Source organism: Felis catus, chromosome F2 (assembly GCF_018350175.1).
Source record: "Felis catus isolate Fca126 chromosome F2, F.catus_Fca126_mat1.0, whole genome shotgun sequence".
Classification (NCBI taxonomy): Eukaryota; Metazoa; Chordata; class Mammalia; order Carnivora; family Felidae; genus Felis; species Felis catus.
Window position 1 is genome coordinate 64,216,966 of NC_058385.1, and position 24,729 is coordinate 64,241,694.

General features: G+C 43.0%; 1 protein-coding gene across 2 annotated transcripts in view; it reads right to left on the bottom strand.

Annotated features, from left to right (window-relative positions):
- The window catches only part of SNTB1 (syntrophin beta 1), a 236,860-nt gene that overhangs the window by 73,318 nt on the left and 138,813 nt on the right, over positions 1-24,729 (bottom strand). For both annotated transcript variants that reach the window (XM_045050090.1, XM_045050091.1), the window contains exon 4: positions 20,373-20,580. In XM_045050090.1, the coding sequence (XP_044906025.1) occupies positions 20,373-20,580 (208 nt within the window). The remainder of the gene's footprint in view (positions 1-20,372; positions 20,581-24,729) is intronic.

The window sequence follows — 24,729 nt, forward strand, 5'->3', positions numbered from 1 at the left end:
ACCATTATTTTAAACTATTTTTGAATATTTGCAGAGGGTTTTTTTTTTTAATGTTCCCTATGACAATCTGAGAAGAAAATTAAATCAGAGAAAGAAAAATCACCTCGGAGACACGAAGTGATGGGAAACCAACTATGGCAGATATGTGATATGTGGCAATGTTCCTTCAGGTTTGCTGGAAAGCACCTAGGACTGCTTTCTCTTCTGTTTATTAGTGGGGTTGGTTGGTTTTTACCTAAAGATACCTCCTTCAAGATTAGCTCATATATCTTCTTTATACAGCCTTCCATGAGTCTCTCCAAACAGTGAATGCCTGGCTTTCCATTAGATTTCACCCCTTGCAGCACAGGTCATGGGTGTCTATAGTTGACTGCTAAAATGTAACTGCAGGGCTGGACAGAGCACTGGAATTTATTTTTTGTCTCCACCTGTACAATGTTATTCCTGGGAATAATAACGATAATAATAACAGCAACAGCAACTATCACCATTAATGAGATCTCATTATATCAGATGTTGCTATGGTCTGAATGTTTGTGTCCCCTCAAAATTCATGTGTTGATATCCTAATCCCCAACGTGATGGTATTAGGAGGTGGGGACTTTGGAGGGGAGAACACCATGAGAGCAGAGGCCTTAGGAGTGAGATTAGCCCTCTTATAAGAGATCCCACAGATCGCTCTCCCCTTCCCCGATGTGGGATACAAGGAGGCGTTTGCCACCCAGAAGAGAGCCCTCACCCTACCAACCTGGAACCCTGATCTTGGACGCCCAGCCTCCAGAGCTGTGAGAGATGCGTTTCTGTTGTTTATAAGCCACCCCGTCTGTGTTATTTTAGCAGAGCAGCCCAAAAGGACGAAGACGGATGTAATTAGCACTTTGCATACATTATAGCATTTCATCTTCACAAAACCTTTATGAAGCGGTATACCCCTTTTCACTCTTCTTAAAATGGAATTTAGGAACATGAGAGTAGCCTGCCCGGGTCACACAGCTAGTAACTCATAAAACCAGAGGAACTAAGTTCTTTACCACAGTATAATATAGAGGTGGTTATCAAGCCTCAGTGCGTGTCAGGGTCTCCGGCGACCGATTGAAAATTCATATTCTCAGACCCCACCCATGGGCCGATTCTGATTCAGTAGGTTTGGGGTAGGACCGGGAGAGCTACATTTCTACCTCGCACCATTGTCTCTCTGGGCATCGTCTCTCTGACGGAGCTCTGTACTCCCCCACAGTGCTTCCTCACCAGAGGCTCGATCACTGATGGGGAATGGATGAATATAACATTTATCGACATTCATACAGATTAAGCATGTGACATTCTTCACGTCTGTCTCTACGCGGGTAAAGATGGAAAATGTCAATGGTGAGACTGATTTAGGAAGCATGATGTTAAACACGTTCATAGGGATTTCTTTATATCAGGGCTTCTCAGAGCCTTTAATATAAGCAAAATATTAATGGTAAAATACAATATTTGCTTCAAAGTCATTTGGTCATGGATTCTATTCCTTCATTTAACTCTTACCTGACCCCCTTTAAACTGCAACAGGGGAGCCTGGGTGGCTCAGTCGGTTAAGCGTCCGACTTCGACTCAGGTCATGATCTCACAGTTCGTGGGTTTGAGCCCTGTGTCAGACTCTGTGCTGAAAGCTCGGAGGCTGGAGCCTGCTTTGGATTCTCTCTCTCTCTCTCTCTCTCTCTCTCTCTCTGTCCTTCCCCTGCTTGTGCTCAAAAATAAACACTAAAAAAAAATCAACTGTAACAACAGAATTTGGAGAATAGTGTCTTGGAAAATTAATAATAATAGCTTACATTTATATGGGGCTCTACAGTTTATAAAGTTCCTTCACATGCGTTATTATCATTACCATTTCCAGGGGTGGATACAGGAGCTCAGAGAGACTAGCAATGGTTCACCTAAGAAGAAAGAGCTCATAAAGCAGAGTGAGCATCCGAACTGGGCCCTTGGGCTCCGTATCCACTGTTTATCCAGGGCACCAGGTGAGTACTTTCCTTTCGCATATAACCTAGTGCTTAGGGGAAGCAATGCAATATAGTGCAAGGCTATTTATCCTCTCTTCGCCTCAGTTTTCTCGTCTGTAAAATGAGGCATTTGGAACAAATTTAAAGAAGTACCTCACCCAAAGTCAAATAGCTATCTTTAGCAGCATGACTTTTACAATCAATTTTCATAACTCCTTAAGGAGTCCAACAGATTTGTCTTGAACTGGGAGCCAGTAACTGTGCCAGGAACTCTGGGTGCAATAAAAAGAGGCACGAATCCTTCTTTGACACAATATTATGTCTTCCAAAATGTGCTGGTAGAAAATGTTGTGTGCAACTGCCTTTCGAAAAATTGCTTCCCAGGCCAGACTAGCGTGCCCTTTTGTGCCCTGGCTTTGACCTGCCAGCTCCTGGAAAAAAAAAAAAAAAAAATAGACAACACAGCACTGCCTTGAAATATCACCAGTGTCCTTGTGGTCAGTGCCACATGGCCATGCCTGAAGGTCTTAAATCTACTGTTACTCAACAGCAGGGCTGGAAGTCAGCTTCCCTTTGATAATAAAAGCTATTACCTGACTCTTTAAACAGTTCAACTTTCCTCCCTATTTCACAGTTCATAAAGCACCTCTCAGATGTGGAGGGATTTTTTATTTAAGAGGAGATATAAGATAGCATATTTTTTCCACCTCTTGATTGCTTATTACTTCCCATAAGCTATGAAATGGTGATCCTGCAACACAGCTTTTCTAATTGCTCACGTCTGTTAAGATGCCAGTGCACTGGGCATCTTGCTGCCCTCCTGACTCCATCTCATTGTGCGTCCGGCTTTAGCACTGCCAGAGCCCGGGTTAATATGTACACCATGCAACTCATTAGCTGTATGTTAGTATCAGAGCCAAGAATCAATGTGATGGATCCAACAATATGTCGGGGCTTGGGTCAGTCTCAGCTGAGGACTCATCAAATGCAGAGGTCAGCAGCTTGGCATCGGCTCTACAGCATACACTGAGCGCATTGTGCTCAAAGTAGCCATTGGGGAAGACGACCAATATGAAGCTTCATTAAAAGTCGAGAGGAGGAAAAATCCCTTTGCAGGACCCACGGACCTTCACGGTTATCGATGTGCCTCTCTGCTCACATGAGAAATGTATCAGGTTTATCACACACACACACACACACACACACACACACACACACACGTGGCATTATCATATTTCCAAGAATCAAATACCAATTCATTAGGAATCCAAGCAAGGAGCCCCAAGGTCAGGGTTAAAAGATTTAGAACGTGTCTTGAAATCCGATGTTATTTTTATACTTTGAATGACATAAACTGGTTTCAGTCTAATGGAGGTAAAATGATCACAGCATGTGTTTCTCCTTTCTGATTTATTTCCTCCCTCACCGCCTCTCTTCCTTCCTTTTCTTTCTCTTTTCTTCTTTCCTTCCTATCAATTTCTTCCTTTAGCTCTTACTAAGGAGCTAATAATAAAGAGCTCTTTAAAAAACTATCTGTTCTTCCCAGAGTGGGGCCTCTCAAATCACCCCCTGTGATGCATCACTTGGCACACAAATACTGCTCCCACACTTCCTATCATCTCCTCTTGGAGGACAACCAACCTTAGTAGGAGTGGAAAAGTTACATTAGGAAGGAAAGGCTTCCTCAGATCTCCATGCCAGTCATGTTTCTAAGTAATGACTTAATAGGACCTTCTGGGTAGGACAGTCATCCTTTTACTAACAGATTCCCTTTTCTTCAAGGGCAGAACACTGAACAGCAGCTGGTGATTTTGGAGATGATTACCTGACCCAACAGGAGTGTTTAAGATTAGCTTGAGTTTCGCAGGCATGGTTTGGAAAAGAAAAGGAAACAACAGCAACAACAACTCCATGTTTAAAATTACAGGGCGTGCAGGGCTCACATTTTCATAAATCCACTTAAAAATGATCACATCCTCACAGGGGGTCAAGGAGTGCCTGGGTGGCTCAGTCGGCTAAGTGTCCGACTTCAGCTCAGGGCACAATCTCCCTGTTTGGGGGTTTGAGCCCCGCATCAGGCTCTGTGCTGACAGCTCAGAGGATGGAGCCTACTTTAGATTCTGTGTCTCCCTCTCTCTCTGTCCCTCCCCCCCCATGCTCTGTCTTTGTCTCTCTCAAAAATAAATAAACATTTCTTAAAAAATTAAAAAGAAAAAAAAAAGAAAGGTCAAACTGATCATTCCAACACCGAGAATCCGTTTTCTTGTCAACATGATTCAGAGAGATTTTATTCTCAATGATCACACCAATGTTTGGCAGAATCCCAATAAGCACGTCGAACCGTGACAAGCACGAGGTATGCACAACATCTTGGATGGTGTCTGTGTCCTGTGAAAGGCAACATGGCTCCTGAAGAGCCAGGAGGCCCACACCTCTAAGCCGGGCACACCTGCAAGCAGGCATGATCAAGAGAAAGAACTCACTTGTGCTCTGGTGCTTACATGGTATAGAATCAGTGAGTTCTCACGAGTGCCGAAGGAAACAAACACGAAGTCACTCCATAAAGCACTAACGCAAACAGTGAATTGCTGTTACGGTCTGGATATGTGTGTCTCTCCAAAACTCGTATGTTAAAAACTGTTCGTCCAAGGTGCCACTACTGGGAGGTGGGGGCCTTCGGGAAGTGATGAGGTCCCGAAGGTGTGAAACCTATGTGAAGGGAACTAGTGTCCTTATAGAAGAGACTCCCCAGAGCTTCTCTCTCCCCTTGCCTCTTCCCCCTGTGAGGATGTGATCAGACGTCTATAGTCTGGAAGACAGCATTTGCCTGACTATGCTGGCTCTCTGACCTTAGACTTCCGGCCTCCAGAACTGTGAGGAATACAATTATGTTATTGATAAGCTACCCAGTCTATGGTATGGTATTTTGTTATAGCAGCCCAAACAGATCAAGATAATTGTTTATTATAACTACTGTAGTTCTAAGAGATCAAGGAAGAACATCTTTGGGGGAGAGACACTGAAATGTTCATGTCTAAATCTATTTGGGTACAATATACAAGGCCCTAGACTGTATTTCATAAGAAGCAATATGCTACAGTTCTTTCTTTTTAAAAGAAAGATAGTCTTGCAGATTTACATTACTGGGTGAAGATGGAATTAATATGTAAACCTCAAAAGAATTAGTAGCAAGGTAGAACAGAGCACCTGGCTCAGTGGTAGGCACTTACAAATGCTGTTAAATTATTTTCCTGAAGAATTTTACGGCATTTGGCTTCCTCATGCGTTTTGGGTGCGGCATCCCTGCTGGTCAGCCTCAGATGGCACAGCAGCATGCCCGACTATATTCGGAGGCTCAAAACTCACCTCCAGGTACCCAGCTCTGGGAGGCAGGAACCATTGTCTAAAGGGGTGGAGGGGGCTGAGCTGAACCAAGCAGGGTGAAAGTGAAAAACAGAGATATACATTGCTAAGAAATCATCTTTGAAGGCAATTCCAAGGAAGAATTCTAAAAATGCAATACAGCAGCACAGGAGTGAAAGTACAACTGCCTGAGGGCGTTGCTAAGAAAGGCAGCATCACCTGAATATCTATATCCAGTGCTCCAGCCACCCAAGATTAATGGCTATTCTTAAATGAGGCCACACATTGTGCACCTTGAAGCCTTTTCCCGTGCTACTCCTTCTGCCCAGAAAGTCCTCCTCTACCTGATCTTTAAGACTCTGTTTAATACCTTCCTTATGCTCCTAGGCCAAATTAGCACATTCTTTTCTAGGAGCCCTCCCAGATTCAACACAGAAATTTAGAATTTGTACATTTGAAATTCTTCGTTTCCATGCCTATCTTTCCCATCTGTCAGTGAGCTCCTTGAGAACTTCTTGGTATTTCCAGCCCAGGGCCTTGCCCATTATAAACAATTATCTAGAATAACTCTTCTAGCCCCTTACATTTACATTACTCATTCCCTTTATAGCACTTATATCCAATTGTTTGTTTTCCTGTGTATTATCCGTCTTGTCTGCTGAAATGCAAGCTCCAGAGCAGAAGGAATTTGTCTGACTTGCTCACTGCTCCACTCCCAGTACTTAAACCCGCTTACAGATTGTATGTACTCAACAGTTATTTACTGAATGAATGAATTATAGGTACTAAATAATGTTTATCAAGTAAATGAGCATATAACTAACCCTACATTTGTTTTTAAAAATCACTAAATTATTTATGATTTAAAAGATGTCCAACCTCTAAGAGATGAAGTAAAAACAGATTCCTGTGACAGTTCCATTCTGGACTTATAGCTGTTGGATTCTAGATCAAATTATCTTCCAACCCAGTTATTATTCATGCCAAAGCCTTAAAGCTTGAAATGGAAGAAAAACAACATGCCAAAGGGCAGAGGAAGTTGGCTCCTCCAGCTCTAAGGTCTGCTTTGTCAGAGTAAGATAAAGGTACAGAGTGAGGTTTCCAGAAACTTGAATGATTAGCAGTTGTTTTTAAAGTCCTCGTTTGCCACCAGAAAAGTTTAAATACAGAGTGGAGGAAACAACAAAATACAAATTTATAGATTAGTTTCTGCAAAAGTCATTAAGAACCTAAACTTCCTACAGATACTTGTTCCTTCAACTTCTGATCTCTTCTAAGGAAAAGAAAAAACGGGAATTATGAGTACATTATTTTATGCCTTTGCTTGAAATTCATTTTTATACATTCGGTTACAACTGCTTTATTTAATCAAGTTTACATAAACCTTAGAAAGGTGTTTTTATGGAGCTCCTGGGTGGCTCAGTCAGTTAAGCGTCCGACTTCGGCTCAGGTCATATCTCACAGTTTGTGGGTTTGAGAACCACGTCCAGCTTTGTGTTGACAGTTCAGAGCCTGGAGCCTGCTTTGGATTCTATGTCTCCCTCTGTCTCTGCCACTCCCCAGCTCATGCTCTATCTCTGTCTCTCAGCAATAAATAAACATTTAAAAAAAAAAAAAAAAAAGAAAGGTGTTTTTGTAACTTATAGTTGGTTAAATATGGAATTACCTCTATAAGCTTGATAATAGGGTCTTAGTTAAAATTATACTTACATATGAATTCTACATTCCATTTACAGGGAAACTGAGATTGATTTACAATCAATCAATTATACTTATGACATCACATACTAAGCTCCTTTATTTTAGGAGTTTCTTTGTGAAAGTAAGAAATAGGCCAAATACAAAGCTTTTCACTTAAAAAAATGTTTTTTATTATGTTTATTTATTTTGAGAGAGAGTGAGAGACAGAGCGTGAGTGGGGGAAGGGCAGAGAGAGAGGGAGACACAGAATCCCAAGCAGGTTCTAGGGCCACAAGCTGTGAGATCATGACCTGAGGCCGAAGTCAGAGGCTCACCCAACTGAGCCACACAGGCGCCCCAAAATCGTTTCACTCTTTAGGGACCAACTCCAATCTGACTTTTCCCATCTAGAAACCACAATTTCTACTGTGCTTTCTCCCTTCCTAATTGTGGCAGCACTATCGCCGGGTATATATTTTCACTCAGGTTTTACTCTACCACATACGGTAGATCTTTGGCCTTCATGGATTTAATAGTCGTCACTTTTGCATGACCCTGAATGCTGGTGCCTTGCAGTCATTTGTAATTTTGCGAGGGGACCAGTTGTGCAAGCGCGGCTGACTGCCTTCCACAGGCCTATCAGTCCGTGTGGCCCTCGGTTCCCTCGCTTGACGTCATTAACGACACACACCCCATATGCGTACATTCTACTCTTGTTTCTTTTTGGAAAATGGCCTAAAAAGCCAAATGATAGTACCGGTTATGAAAGGGATAGTTTTCTGCCAGAAAACAGAAGTTAGAGATAAATTAAACAACAGAATGCTGATTCGGTAGCTCTCAGCCCCACAGGTAAGTCAGCATTTTGGAGAAACGACCAGTGCAAATCCTTTTTACTGCATTTAATAAAAGAAAACATATACATACAGTTTGGTAGCATTCACAGGTTTGAGGATTTCTAAAGGCCTCTGTATAAATCCCACTTCAAAACTACTGCTTAGAAGGGAGAGCTACCTTTCCAATAAAATTTGCAAGCCGGAACGCTGACGACCTTCATATACTGCTTTCAACTTACTGGCTGCTATGTGCCAGGCCCTGTGGCAGACACTGACATACAATATTTCATTTAAGTCATATAAATTCTCTTTTGAGGTAAGTATTAATGTCTTTTTTATAGACACAAAAGATCGAAGACTTTTAAAAAGTTGTCTAAAGTCACTCAACCAGTAAGTAACAAAGCAGGGATTGAATCCAGGTAGGTCCCCATCCAAAGCCCTGCTCTCGCTTCTATATCCTGCTGCATCGCAACCCTGCCAGCCTTCCCTGCTTCCTATACATTCATTCAGTTGGTTCTTATTGGATTTATTTGATTCCAGCCTTATTTCTAGGTTCCCCAAACCCACCTTAGCCAAAATGCTTGGTTCTTGAATTCAACAGTTAAGATCTATACAATTACAGCATCCACTGTGTATACACACACACACACACACACACACACACACACACACACACACACACACATGGGACTTCTGTGTTCTGAGCACCGACACTATTGACTTCAGGTTGTCTTTGTGCTGCGTTTCTGTGTTGGGAGATTTGGTATACAAAACAAAATGTTCACAATCAAGTTTTTGTGAAACCCGGACATGCCTACATGCTCTGTCTTCACTGATGGAGTCCCCGGACACATTGTTTTCCATTGCCTCTGATAAAGATTGGGTTGATTTGCATTTCTCCCTTCCAAACCCATTACTGCTAATGACCAGAAAGCGGCCCTTAGGTAGACAGTTTACTAGGGAAAAGGAGGTATAGGAAGGAGTTTAGGGAACCAGCAACTGACAAGAATCAGACAGAGTATAGTTCACACAACCATCTTTCCACAGAACAGAGAAGGGGTGAGGAATGGTGAGGAGGGGGTAGGAGAGGGAGGCTGGAAAGGTAAGTGAACTACATAGCCACATGTTTTTGTGAGCCAAAATAAAGTCATTTGACAGACAAGCAAATAATCATTGCTAGTGCTATTCTAGAAGTCTTTCAGGACAAGAGGAAACTGTCAATTCTAATCAGGGCAGGAGAGGCCTTGGCCAATGGGTCATCATGACCAGAAACCAACTCTTGTCTAGTCTTCTCCTCCTTATGATCCCCAAGTTTTCACTCTTTTGTTCTTATTTTCCAAGAGATTTCTTCCACCCTTTGATCTTCCTCTCTAGAAGGTATTCCCAATCTCTTTCCCCACCTCTGATCTCACCAAAGTTCTAGACTTGTAGACCCCCACAATCCCCAATGGCAAAATAGCAATAAAACGATGGTGTATTTGCATAATTCTGAATTGTTTTTACAACACTACACGGATGGTGAGGTGCACGGGATGGAGCAAATTATGCCCTAGACTGAAAATCAGAGAGACATGAATTTTAGTCTCACCTGTCAAGCAAACTAGCTGCATGATTATGGCCAAGTCACATACCATTGCCAATTCATATTCTGTTATTTTTTCTGTCCCTCTTAACTCTAAAGCACTGTAAGAATCTGATTCTCAGAACCCATGGAATGAGTAAGGCATGCATCTGACTTGTGTTATTTACCAGGGACAACACAGCAATGAGCTAGCTGAGCCTAGGGTCCTCATTTTCTGACTACTAATCCAGTGTTCTTTCCACTATGAAGGAAGATAAATTCGTAAAACATAAAGAACAGCCACTCGAAGACCATCACACCTGAATCTCACTCAAAATTGAGAGGCTTGACGCGTTGAAGTAAGGAAATCCCTAAGTTACACGGAGCGTATGGTCTGAGAATTCTCCTGTGCAAAGATGATTGTTGAGAACACAGAAATGAGGGTGAAGTGACTGGGTCACTCCTCTCCTCTTCCAACAAAGCCATGTTGAACATACAACGTGAGATCGTACTGCATTCCCAGAGAAATCTGTTGCAGTGCCTGCAGGTAGCAGGGACTACACATTCTGGCTAAGACTCACTCATTCGGCAAACATAGACTGACAACCTGTTATTTTCCGGACCCTGTCTAGGCACTGGAGCATCAAGCCTAAATAAGAAATTGCCTCTTTTCTCTGTAAGGTTGTAACCTGCAGGGCAAAAAACAGATCAAGGACTATTACAGGGTCTCTCCCTGAATCGTGAAAGGGAAATGAGTGAGAATAATTCTGAGAGTCTCACTTGACCTCTAAGCCTCCACAAAGACCCTCTTTTCATCCTGATTCAGGTCATACGCCGATGTGGATGTTCTTAAATCGGACTCTAGAATTCTAGATCCATCTTTTCCTATTCCTAATTCTAAATAAAATAGGGGCAAATGGGTGGCTCAGTCAGTTAAGCGTCCGACTTTGACTCAGGTCATGATCTCACAGTTCGTGAGTTCGAGCCCCACGTTGGGCTCTGTGCTGACAGCTCAGAGCCTGGAGCCTGCTTCGCATTCTGTGTCTCCCTCTCTCTCTGCCCCTTCCCTGCTCATGCTGTGTCTCTCTCTGTCTCAAAAATAAATAAACATTAAAAAAATTAAAATAAAATAAAAGACTTCAAACCTAATCGCTTTGATTTAGCTTATGAAACCTGAACATACCAATTTGAAAGAGTTTCAGGATGAAAAACAAAGCACATTAATTTGAATTGCTTTGGCAATATTGCAGCCTAGTCCTATTTGAAGTAATAAAAAGCCCAAGCCAAAAATGTAAGCGTGCAAAGTGACTCTGAAAATGATACTGAGAATGTCAAAGCATTAAAAAACAATTCTTCTATGGTGTGAGGAAGAACGTCATAAGTAAATGCCAGGGTGAGTTACTAGAACTTGAATATAGTTGTAAATAAAATTAAACTGCCAGGTGGTGGCTATAATCATCTGTGTGTCGGCTACTATCTGTATCTCTTTGCCACTTGAAGATCCTGTGTACATGGGCTGGACTGTTTTTCCCCCTGCGAACACACGAGTGATTACCGTGGATATGGTTGGTCCTCTGCCAAAATACCCTTTTCTAGGTGGAGCATTCAGCCCTCACCTGATGTGAAGAATCCCTGCCCACAGCTTAAACCTTCTCTTCCTCTTAGACAACTGCCCCAGGCAGATGGGAGTGGCCTCTCCTTACCTACAAAGTAGCCCACAGCCAGCAGCTGACTTAAACAGGGGTATAAAACCCCAACTCTTCAGCTTAAGGTGGGCAGGGCAGGGGGGGGGGCTGTGCTCTGTGCTGCCCTTCAGGCTCCAGAGCCCCCTGTGGGATCGGGATGAAGCTAAGTTCTAGCTGATACCACATCTTTATTTGGCTTCCCTCCCCGCCCCACCCCCCTCACCTATCTTGTTTCACTCATTGCTTTACAGGTTTCTCCTAAGTGTCCTCCCTCAGTAAATGCCTCCCCAGGGAATCTCCATCTCCAACTTGACTTCTGAAGAGTCCTAAGACACTGATCAATGTATTGTAAGGCCTGAAATTTCATGTGCTGCCTTAGCATCTCTGGGCCTCACAGGGCTCCTGCTCTCATCTGATACGCCCACCACCCAGTTCCCTGTACTCCCCCTTGTCCTTACCCTAATGGGTTTTCCTTCCCTGACAGCCTGCAGAATGATTCAAACAAGCCAATCCCATACTCCCATGGGAACCAGAGAGCATCTCACCTGCTTCTTACTACAAGGCCTCTCCCACAGTCCCTGCCGCTTCCCTCTGTTCCCGAGCAAACCTATGTGGCCCTGCAGTGCTTGCAGCATCCTCCTGGGCCCTGAATAAATGCGACTAATGAGCCACTGCCAGGCTCCTCTGTCCAGTGCTCGTGTCATGGGTTCTGCCATCTCCTACTTGGGGGGAGGGGGGGTGTCTCTTCCTCACCAAGGGGGTCAACAGGTGATTGGAATAATTAAATAATGGAAATCAATAGTAAAATCTATTTTTTTTTTTTAACTAAAGAGAGGGAGTTCTTCTGGAAGAGATCTACTTCATAAAGAAAGGGTGATCTGTAACAACCAATAAATAAAATAAAGTATCAGAGTCTGCTGGCCATATGACCGAGCACAGGGAGCTTTCAATCTTGAGTTCTACACACGTCTCCAAGGATATCAAGTAGGGCTCATATGAATTTGTGGGAATCAGCCTACAAGGACAGAATGTACACGCCCCATGTCTTCTACGTGGGCAGCACTGATGTCTCCACCTTGGTGACAAGGACTCCCGTTACTAAACTGCACTGTCAAGTGATGCAGAGAAGTGGGCGTATTTTCATAATTCTGTTATGGCGGCCTCCCTGCTACCCACCCACCCCAGTTTTAGATCCCTGATTTTTGAGAGAATGGAAGATGGGGGCCACTTGAATTCCATTCACACTGGCACCTACACTTTAAACACTTGTAGTGCAAGACTAACAGGAAAATAACCAAGCTGTTGCCGGTTTTCCTCGGTCTTGTTCCATCACAGAGGTGATTCACTCCGGAACTGGATGACTGCCTTATAAAGCAGCACAACAGACCCATTAGCACTTAATTGCATTAACAGTCTGTGTTTCCTAGCATAACAAACAGTCTTGATTTAGGGATGATGCAAGTCAGGGGTAGCCTGGACAGTATTTCTATTTCTATTTATCAGATGGGAGTTCCCTCAGGTCAGAGACTATTTTCTCCCTGGAAGAAGTGGTGGGAAATTCCCACGTAGGTGATTTTTAGGCAGATGGTGGAGCTGATATATTTAGAGGCTCCAGAAATATCGTTCCCTTAATTACACTGTCAAGATCTTGATTACCGGCAGCCTGTGTTACTCAGGCCAGGGCTCTTTTACATTTGCATTTGAGATTCCTCTCTTAGATAGCTGGGCAATGCAGCTACAGAACGAAATTCCTTGGTTGCTTATATTCATAGGGAATTTTAGGGGATGAATAAATTGCTATCGTTGGAACTGAAAATTAGTGATGGTCTAGTGAATTATGTGAAAATATATGGAAAAGTATGTTGATAGGTAGAGATAGATAGGACATGGATGGATAGGTAGAGGTGAATATAGAGAGAGGCAAATGGATGGAGAGAGGAGAGAGAGAGAGAGAGAGAGAGAGAGAGAGAGAGAGAGAGATGGATAAGGACAGATAGACAGGCTAGATGAATGGGTGGATAAACAGATATAGGAAGATAGGAAGAGATGGATAGACCGAGAGAGACAGACAGTTCTGACTTCACACAGCAGCGCTGAACAATAAAAAAGACTGTGTAAACTGAAACCACACTAAATGATCTCAGTCACTTGGAAAAATCAGGATTGGTCTCTAGATATGCAACATGTTGTATTAAAACATTAAAAACTGTCTTACTCTCGGTTGTGAATATACAGGGAAATGAAAAAATAGTAAATATAAAACATATTTACTTAGTAATCTATCATTTAAAACATTAGAAAGATCAAGAATGAAAATGTGTTATTTCTTTGTCAAAAACTTGAGAGAAGTGTGAACAGGGCTTCTTGCCTTCTCGTCATGTGACTCGGAATTCGGAGTGAGCATCTTCTCTCTGCCTTGACAAGCCATCCTACTCCTTTCTAAGTCTGGATCAGCCAGCAACATTTTATCCTTTCTACTTTCAGGGATGCGAAATGTCTCTGAAAGTTCCCCTGTTGTGAAGCGTCTCACTTCTTCTGGGGTACATCACTGACTTCTGGCTGCACATAAGGAGTCTCTTGAATGGTACCAGCATTTACACCCCCATGGTCAGCTAGTTCTTCTATAATTCCATTTATGTTTGGGGGGAAGCTCACTTCCAGAATTGTCACTTTTCATTTTATTACACTTTCACCCTTTTTGGACATCTCCCCTTTTCTCTTATCCATTCTTATAAAATGTCATAGATTTATTACTAGGAGACAAGGCAGAAACACAACTACCCACTTTGCAGTCTATGTGTGAATGAACAGATACGCGGTGACCGATGGCCCACGGATTGTGAGAGAAGGCATGTGATTAGTCACGATCTGCACGTCAGCTATTCACACAGGGATTTTTTTGAATGAAAAGCTGCCAGCAAAGTTTGTACTTTATGAAATTACTTGCAGGTAATATAGCATAGTCACTGAAATTTGAACTATGCTGTTGAGACTGGGGATACTGACTTGAACCATGATAACTGAAATTCATAGATACTGGAAACACTCAAAGCAAGTGTGTGTGTATCTTAGTCTTCGCCTAACCTGTCCTATCAAATACAATTTCAGCCTTTGTTGGACCTGTTCTCTGGGCTTCTGTAGTACAAAAGAGGAAGAAACAGAAGAAGGGCAGAGGATTATTGTGTGAAATATAAAGGCAGGAACTAGCCAGAGAGGTGTAATTGACTGACATAGTCAAGAATACAGGAAGAACACAGAAGAGAGAATCTCTTCTTCTCAAGGGTTTTCTTCTTTTAGGGTTATGGAAGGAATGAAAGTAGTTCAAGATTAGGATGGAAGTCAACAGGAGAGAAAAGATTTTAGTAAGCATTGCACCGTCCTGTTTTGTGAACGCCCCCTGCTATAGACCGAGTGTGTCCTCCAACCCCCACCTCCAAATTCGTATATGTCAAACCCCTCCTAGTGTGACGGTATTTGCAGTGGAGCCTTTGGGAGGTAAGTAGGTCATGAGGGTGGATCCCCCATGACGGGATTAGTGCCCTTGTAAGAAGAGAGTTACTTTCTTTCTGCCAAGTGAGGAGACAATGAGAGGGCTATTTACAAATCAGAAAGAGGGTTTCACCAGTACTCAACTATGCTGGCACCCTGATCTCAGACTTCCAGTCTCCAGAGCTGTGAGAAACAAATTTCTGTTTATAAGCCACCCAGTCTTATCGCACTGTTACAGCAGCCTGAACTGATGAAGACACCCTTTATTTTCACAAAGACAAATAAAGGATAGGAGTTCTTTTGATAAGTCTCTTAGTTCTGAAACCTGGCTTTTTGTATGTAATATCGCTCTGACGCTGGATTCTGGCAGTCTCACATATATGGACCCATGTTCCCTGGATCCCTTTGTTAGCTCAGCTTAGTGGAAAATTCTGGACATTGGAATTAGAAAGAAGGGCCCATGCTCTGTCTCTGCCACTTACGAGACGGGTGAAATTACTCAACTTCTCTAAGCTGGCCTCATAGGATAGGAATTATTTAAGGCACATAGCTTGAGACAGACTAGGCACATAATAAATACTAATTACCAACTTCCTTTCCTTTAGGAACACCCTGGGGAGGCACAGCTATATAAATGTTCCCATTTAAAAATCAGAAGTGGAAATGACGAAAGCTGAGAATTGAATTTGCAACTCAGAACTCCCAGCTGGGTTTTTCGTTCGTTTGTTTTGTTGTGTTGTGTTTTTGTGTTTTTAATCTGACAAGAAATGGTTTGCAAACTAAGATGACAAGATAGAGCAAAGGCAACACCTGATGAACCCAGCACAAAACAGAATTCAGCAATTCTGCCATGTTCCCTGTTGATCAGTGTTTTTCTAAGTAGCAGGAGAGTCTGAGCTCAGTTCCTTTTTCTCTTGTCTGAAATCTGACTGATCATTGAAAACAGCTCAGTAACAACTGCAAAAAGATTAAAGAACAATGACTGAAGAGTGTGTTTGGGACATACTGCATTTTACAGTTCAGGGTGAGGATTAGCATTTATAGGCCCTTTTGAGATAGACTGGGGCTTGTAAGGAGTGTAAAGGTTTGAGACTAATAAGAACAAGGGAAAGACCATATTGGTACACCTGACCCATCTACAGGTGCGGGTGCTTATAGGGAAAGCAGCACAGGGCCTGTCACTGTTACTGTCATAGTTCCGAGGACCCTGAAGTGAAGGAGACCAAAAAAAAAAAAAAAAAAAAAAAAGGCCCCAGTTCAAAGACTATTGGCCCAGTGCTGACTTTGACACTGTAGGGAGTCCAGAGAATGGCTACGGAGTTTAAGGAAAGAATAAAATCAATTGCAATGGATGAGCTGCAGTGGATTCTTTTAAAAATTAAAGTAAAAAATAAGGATGTCATCACCTTGTGCCACTCTCTAATTATTCCTGTGTCTTGATTTAGACTGTGACTTTAGATAAAACACTTTGCATTTTCTGGGTCCCAGATTCCTCATCTGTACAAAGAAGAGGTTGGTTTAGATCAATGTCATAGTTCAGGCTGTTAGAATACCATAGATTGGGTGGCTTAAACAACAAACATTTATTTCTCATGGTTCTGGAGGCTGGAAGTGCAAGATCAGGGTGCCAACATGGGGTTCTCGCTGAGGGCCCTCTTCCTGGCCCTGGAAAGCTACCTTCTTGCCATACCCTCACACGGTAGAGAGAGAGGGCTCTGGTCTCTCTCTTCATCCCCTCAAAAAGCACCAATCCCATCATGGCACTCTATGCTCTGACCTCATCTAAGCCTAATTACCTCCCAAATGCCCAGCCTCCAACATACGGATTTGGGGGGACATAAACACTCAGTCCCTAGCAATTACTTCTGGGTCCCTGCTCTCTGATATTGTATATGAAGATACATATACAATACTACCCACCAAATCAAAGTCAACTTATCTGCCCAGCTTTCACGATCTTCCATAATGGGGTGCCATCCAAGGTATCAGATTTGCTTGTCAGCTTCCTCCTGGATGAACCCTCACCTCCCTTTAGACCAGTCTCTGGCGTGTCCTCTCTACAAGTTGTATTAATCCATTACCACTTTTTTCCCCCATATTCATCCTCTTCTCTTGGAGTGCACTCAACTCTCTCCATTGCCTCAAGAACTAGCCATTTTGTGGGAGTCATTCTTCCAGTCCTCAGACCATATCACAGGGAATGATAATATTAATACAAAGTTTTCCTCCTGTGTAGTACAGAGGAGGTTTTAGGATTAACACAGAGAGGATTTTAAAAGGGAAGCTACTGGGGTGCTTGGGTGGATGAGTCAATTAAGTATCTGACTTCAGCTCAGGTCTCTGTCTCCGCCTCTCAAAAATAAATAAACATAAAAAAAATCTTTTAAAGGGAAGTTGTTGTTGTTCTGTATTATTTTAGTTCAGGTAAATGCAGTTCTAAGAACTTGAAAGTAAATTAAAATGTACAAATCTTGTCCCAGAGCTGCCATCATTAATCAAAAAATTAAAGATTAACAGTATAGGAAAAGACAAAGGACATCAATTTAAGGTAAAGGACAGCTGAATATATATAGGATCACACTTTATATCTTTACAAATACCAAGTGAATTCTCTGATATTTGTGATAATATAAGAAGGCCACAGTATTAAGGATTTGCCATTCATTGTAACATTTTGCTAAAAACCGTTTGTATGCCTCCACGCTAGGATTCAGTATTAAATATTTAATCAAAAAAGATTCCGGCTTGGATTTTTTTTTCCCTAGGACTTGATCCATGGTAATCTTTGAAAAGTTTTGAAGCTGAAGGCAATAAAAGACATTCTTCTGATAATTGTCCATGGTAAGTCATTACTGTTCTTAGGAACACAGCACACAACGCAATTTGAAGAAACATCTGTAATGGTTATCTGAAATTATATCATAAGAACAATACTATTCTGAAAACAAAAAGAGCTTTTTAGGACCTTTATTACTGCTCCATGGGAATGCCTAATAATGTGTCTACTGATAATCTGGGATTAGCAGACAACTTTTAAGTGAGAAAATGGAATCTTTGGAAAAACTTTCAACATCATTAATAACGACACAATTCTGTTTTCCAACCATCCAAATGGTAGGGAAGTTCGTGTTGAAAGAGATGGAAAAAAGAAACTCCAGGAGTGGACAGCATCTCAGTTACTTGGAAGGCGGAGAGATGTGTATGCTGGACAGCTCTCTTTGCCCCTCCGGGTCCAGTCTCTACCCTTTTCCACCCTGCTTGTGCCTTGGGAGACAGACCTTGTCGGAGTGCATCAGTGGGGCTCCCTTGCCTCTGGCTTCCAGTCAGCCTCAGCCAATGGGAGACACTGGCAGATCAGCGGGCAGGACTTGTATGGATGAGCTTCCCTCTCAAAGGCCTCAGCTCTTGGTGGTGGCCCTTTTCTAGAGCTGCAAGTCCCGCTAGTTTCAGGTAACCGCTCCTTTTCCTTGTTATTGCAGATTAAGGGATGGTAGTGGCCTCGTGCCATTGGTGCCTCTGGAGTACTTCTCCATCTCTTCTTGGTTTTCCTTACCTTGGCCACACCTTTCAAATTACTGCTGCATTAAATCCTTTCCAACCATCACTTTTGGGTTTGCCTTCCACCTCCTGCCAGGACCCTGAAATCTGCAGAATATCTGCCAGTCTACCCAGACCCCTAACCAAGGGAGGACATCTTTCATCCTCATCTTCTCCTTCTAGAGTGAATGTCTGTTGCTCTGGCTTCTCCACAACCCATTCAACTTCTCCTAGCACAGCAGCCAGACTTTGCATTAGAGAACCGCCTGTCCCCATCTCTCAGTGCACGTGGCTTGGATGAGGCTGATCTCAGTACAACCCAGGGCTGAACATCTGATCTAAGTCAGGTCAATTAGGCTTAATCTCAGGAATCTCAGTTCCAATCTTCTGTGGGAGGCAAAGAGGTCTTTATTCAGTGAGACAGGTACCTGTAAGGGGCATCACAAGCCTGGAACTGTTGGGCCAAGGTCGAGGGCTTGCCTCAGTGTAAACCAATGAAGTGGGCAGGGTGCAAAAAGATGGAGAAGCAGGTCTAATATCATTATTTGGATCCCTGGATCCCACCATGCCTGAAGTTGATCCTTGGACACTGTAGTTTCCAAAGTGGTAAAAAATAAAAAATAAAAAATAAATTAAAAAAAAGTGGTACACCACTTTTTTGCTCAACTGAGTGAGCTTTCTGTTGCTTGCTATCGAAAGATTCCCCCACACATTTGGAGAAAGGAAAAAGTAAAGAGTGTTAGAGACTGTGACTTCTAAAACGATGTCATCCAGATTTGCAGTATTGTTTTCACTGAGAACCCCAGCCCATAAGGTTTCCAGAAGCTACCTGTGGGTTTTGTTTATCATGCCCTGGGGGCTACCAACACCTGCATTGCCCCTTTCATCCTCTGAAATCTGTGAGAGATGAGACGACACCAAATCAAACAACCCACTCTGTGTTGAATTTTGTGGCTCAGACTCAGGCATGAACTGGTGCAAACAAAGAACAATGGTGGAAAACAGCCGAATGCTGTGCTCAAGTATTATTTTCAAGTGCTGTTTGACTGGACCTTCTCAGATGACACGGTTCACTGGCAGGAAGGCTGTTTATTGCAACAATCATTATTCCCATTTACCTCCTATTACAATGTGAGTCACTGGGAGGTCAGACCATTCCAAAAGCCCAGTGTTCCTGAGCACTCAAGGTCAAGTTCAAGGGACAGCAATCAGGTATAGGGATAATGGCAAAGGCTCAATCCTTTGAAATGAAGAGAAGGGTTAATTCCCAGGAGATTGTCGCAAAGTGAGTTTTACTATTTTCAACATATCATGTAACTTGGGAAAAGAAATCAGAGTGAACAGTGTTAACATGACCCCAGGTCCTTCCCACCGTAGCTGTCCTCCCCAAGAACAAAGGTTAAATCTTCATTCATCCTTATACACTTCCCTCTACTCCTGCCTAGCGCCATGCCTTGCACAACATCGGTGCCCACAAACGATGGCATTTAGGGCCCGCTGACTTAAGAATACAGATAAAATATAAAATAATATGTCAAAAGAGTTGCTGGTAGTTGCTAAGGGCTCCTTGTTATTATTATTGCTATTATTTGTAAATGTATCTATCTGTGTTAATAAGCAGGTTCATGAAAACACACAGAACCCTCCCCCCCCTTTTTTTAATTTTTATTTATTTTTGAGAGACAGAGCACGAGCCAGGGCGGGGGGGGCAGAGAGAAAAACGGAGACACAGAATCCGAGGCAGGCTCCAGGCTCCGAGCTGTCAGCACAGAGCCTGACGCGGGGCTCGAACTCACGAGCTGTGAGATCATGACCTGAGTTGAAGTTGGACCCCCAACTGACTGAGCCACCCAGATGCCCCCAGAAACCCCCCTTTTAAAGCAACATTTGCAACTTCCTTACCTCAGAAGGCAAAAGCTCCATTTTGAGTTTATTTTCCCCAACCTTCCTATGTGTGAGAGTCAATACCCGCTCGCTTAACTCATTCATCCATTCAACAATCTGTGGCCACCTGCAATCTGCAATGTATTGGACTATATCTGGGGGAGCCAGAGCTGATGAAGACACAACCCCCATGTATAACACAAAAGCAAACCTGGTGGAGATGGCCAAGAAACCCGAGCAGCCTGTGAATGAGGGACCCAGCGTGTGGCACGAGGTAACTGACTTCATGGTTACACAGGTGCTGGGGAATCGCTGGGGAAAATGACTATTACCAGGGGAGCATTTTCCTTACCTTATCTGCAAGCCAGCCCAGATGTCTGATCTCTCGGCTCCCAGCAATGCCTGTTTTCCCCAGCTGCTCTCTGACCTCAGCAATCACTTGGGTCAGCAGGTCACTAACATTGGAATGGATGGCACTGAACCAGGCCTGGGCAGTGGCTGAGTCCTTGCTCCTTAGAATCACTGTGTGCTTAGCATCTGGAGAGTGAATTTCAAGCTGCCTAGAGAAGCAAAGAGAGAAGGGTTAGAATGTTTCCTGGCAGATCATACTTTGTCAAGTCTGGGCCACAAAAGGTGAATGAATTCTTTACTTTTACTTTTGTACTCTGTCAGTTTCACATGGTTTGTCTTAATGCTCCCATCATTCATTCCTTCACTCATTTGTTCAACCACAAACATCTACTGAGTGCCCAGGCATTGTTCTAGAACCTGGGGACATCAACTGAATTAAGGCTATTTAGATTTCCTGTTATTCGGCTGACTGGCTTATCAATAGTATCATATCAAAACTTCCAAACTATGAGCTGATGTTAATTTGTTTTACCTCTCAATCCACAGAGGATTGTAATAGTATGCTCACATCCTTGCTGCTCCTGTAGGAAGTATACTGAAATATCTAGCCACACTCAATCCTACTGCTCAGTATTAATTGGGAATATTGAAGAATCATAGATGACCAAACTTTGTACTCCTTAGGAATCCTGTCTGTGGCACATTTACCTACTACTTACCCTTAGACATGTGTGTTGAAGAAGTGAATTGGCCTAGGAAGGGGTAACACTGGGCAGAGAGATGCACTAACAGTTGTTCTATTTAAAGTCAAACAGGGAAGGAAGGAAGGAAGGAAGGAAGGAAGGAAGGAAGGAAGGAAGGAAGGAAGGAAAAGGAAAGGAAAGGAAAGGAAAGGAAAGGAAAGGAAAGGAAAGGAAAGGAAAGGAAAGGAAGGAAGGAAGGAAGGAGAGAAAGGAAAAAACAGAGGAAGGAAGGAAAAGACAGAAGGTAAGGAGAGAAAGCAGAGAGGGAGAGGAGAGGACAGGACTATTCCATCACCAAAAAGCCCTCCTTCCAGCTATCCCCGGTTGTTATAATGCTCCCCTCTCTACTGCCATCCCAAATTTCTGGCAACCATTAACCTGTCCTTCACACCTATAATCTTTAAGACAGGTAATTTTTATTATAGGGAGAAAAAAAAACCCCACATTTATTCATTCATGTATACATGCAAATAAATACTTTTACATTCGTGTTCGTATCAGAAAGATGTAGGGATTGGGAAATTCAAACTGAATAAAAATGACCCATTTATTATTTTGTCCCTTCATTATTATGCTAAAATTCATTGAATATTTACTATTCTTAATTTTTTTAATTTTTTAAGTTTATTCATTTTGAGAGAGAGAGAGACAGTGTAAGTGGGGGTGGGGGGGTGCAGAGAGACAGGGAGAAAGAGAGAATCCCAAGCAGGCTCTTCACTGCCAGTGCAGAGCCTGAGGCGGGGCTCGAACTCGTGAAACTGTGAGATCATGACCTGAGCCCAAACCAAGAGAAGAACATTTAGCCGACTGAGCCACCCAGGCATCCCAAATATTTACTATTTATAAGTATATTTCTCCTAATATTCCCAGGACTGATACTTTTAATCCTATGTAACAGAAGAAAAAAAAAACTGAAGTTTGTTCAGAGAGAGGAAGAATTTACTCAAGGCCACACAGTGGTTCTAGGATTCAAACCTATGTTGGTTAGGCTCAAAAGCCCATGAATTTAGATACTGCGTTACAGTGTCTCTCCTCAAGACTGGACAACATTCAGTAGGGGAGCACCCTTGTCTTCCACAGCTGTCTCGAGTCTATTCTTATGCTCAGTAGTGCCCTTAGTTCCTGAGTTTCAAACTAACAATTTTGCAAATCACCTGAAAATAAGTCCCAATGCAACCTGGCCTCCTTACATTCAAAACCAAACTTTTAGAGAGAGTAGACCTTTTTACTCATAAACTTAAATTAGAGAAAATGAATGATTTCGAAAGTGGAATGTCTCGGGGGGAGTTTTAGCAATAATTAGCATTTTTTTTTTTTTTTTGGTAAAACATGTGCAAAACAAGACTCTTCGCTAAGACTCCAAAGGTTTCCTGTGATAACACAGGGAATTCTTTAGGTGACATTTGTCCTCACTCAGAAGAAAAAAAAAAAAATCTCATGCCTCTTGGGCACTTTTCAAAGAAACGAGAGATAAATCTTGTCCAAAGTTCTTACTGTTCAGTATAGTTACATAACCAAATACCAACCAGGGTTCTCAGAAAGCATTAATGAGAGTTCAAGGCACTTTTGCTTGTTTTTTCCTTATTTTAAAGATTTTATTTTTTACTTTATTTTTTAATTTTACATATAGAGAGAGTGAGTGGGCAAGGGAGGGGAGTAGAGGAAGAGAGAGAATCTTAAGCAGGCTCCACAGTCAGTGAGGAGGCTGATGTCGGGCTTGATCCCACGACCCTGGGATCATGACCTGAATGGAAATCAAGAGTCGGACACTCGACTGACTGCGCTACCCAGGTGCCCCTTAAAGATTTTATTTCTACATAATCTCTACACCCAATGTGGGGCTCAAACCCAAAACCCTGAGATCAAGAGTCGCACGCTCCAGCAACTAAGCCAGCCAGCGTGCCCCTCGATGTGCTTTGCAAATTATTCCAACATGATCTGTTATTCTTGAAATTTAAAACCTGCCAGTATTTCATTTGCAGTATTTCCTTTTGAAGACCTGGATTTGTTTTTAAACAAATGATGGCTTGGGAAGCCGCCACTCCCCAGGTATCACACACACATATACAAATGATGCCAGCGAAAAAGAAAGGAAACCAAGAATATCTTCTTTGTTGGGTTGTTGGCATGCCCCCGGAGGAAAGCTGACTTGTAAACAAAGGTACAGGCTAATGATGCGGAGGCCTGTTTTCCCCAGGCTTTGACAGCATTTATCATCATTAATTTTTAAGTAAACTTTTTAAGTATAACGTAGACAGAAATGTGTACAAATTGCAGTGCACGGCTCAAAAGTACCTTTGTAGAGGGAATGCCTTTGTGTAACCGCCACTCAGATCAAGAAACAGAACATTACAGGTGCTCCCTTTCCAATTATCGTCCCCCCCCCCCCCAATATCACCACTATCCGGATATCTATCACCAACATTACAGGTGCTCCCTTTCCAATTATCGTCCCCCCCCCCCCCCAATATCACCACTATCCGGATATCTATCACCGTGGATTACTTTTATCTCAGGTAAAACCTAGGAGTTTTTGTTTGTCTTCAATTGTTGTCGTTGCCTGAAGTACAGGGAGGATCTTGGACTATTTCTGGGGCAAAGTAGCAGGTCCTGTGCTTTTCTCGTGGTGGTTCTCAAAGTGCAGCAGATCAGCAGCAGCAGCAGCAGCAGCAGCAGCGGCGGGGGAACTTACTAGAAAAGCAAATTCTCAGTTCCCACCCTGGAGCCACAGAGTTAGGAATTCTGGGGGTGGGGCTCAGGAATCACCCTCCAGGTATATCTGATGCAATTCAAGTTTGAGGAAGTGCTGCTCTATGGGTTCATAAGAAGCCCTGAGCTTGGTTGGTTGCCAGGGTTCCCAGTGGCTGAGGAGGACACGCCAAAAGGGGATCGAACTCCTCCAAGCAGCCTCGAAGTCTCAAAGAAAGAACACAGAGGACACCATAGGCCTGTGGCCTTTTATAGTCCAAAAAAAGGGGGGGGGGGCAGAAAAAGCTCTCAATTGAAAATATTCTTCAGACACCCCTGAATAGGTTTTGGTTTTTGTTTTGAATCATTTAACTAAATACAGATGCTTGGACCCCATCCCAGACCTAGGAATTTCCAGAGGTTGACGCCTGAGTATATGCTTTAAATGTTCCATAAATTATATGGATTAAGGACCATGGCAGGCCTCTATCAGCCCAAGTTCAAGCCCTCTGCAGAGCTGAGTGTCATCAGAAGGCAGCACAGCAGAGGGCTCCCGGGCAGTGCATTAACTGTCCACGGCTGTGTCACAACTGCCCCCGTGATTAAGCGGCCGACAACCCCAAACGTTTGTTATTTCAGTTTCTGAGGTGCATGGATTTGAGAGTGGCTTAGTAGGGTGTCTCTGGTTCAAGGGCTCTCGTGTATTTGCAGTCAGGATGTCACCGGTGGCTTTGGCATCTGAAGGCTTGTCTGGGGCTCCACTTTTTGGATGGTGCAGTCATCTGGCTGTCTGGCTGTCTGCAGGAGGCCTCAGTTCCTTGCAACACGGGCTTTTGCAGACGCTACTAAGTATCTTCATGACATGGTAGCTGGTTTCCCCCAGACAGCAAGAAGGAACTGCTATTTATTTTACCACCCAGCCTCTGT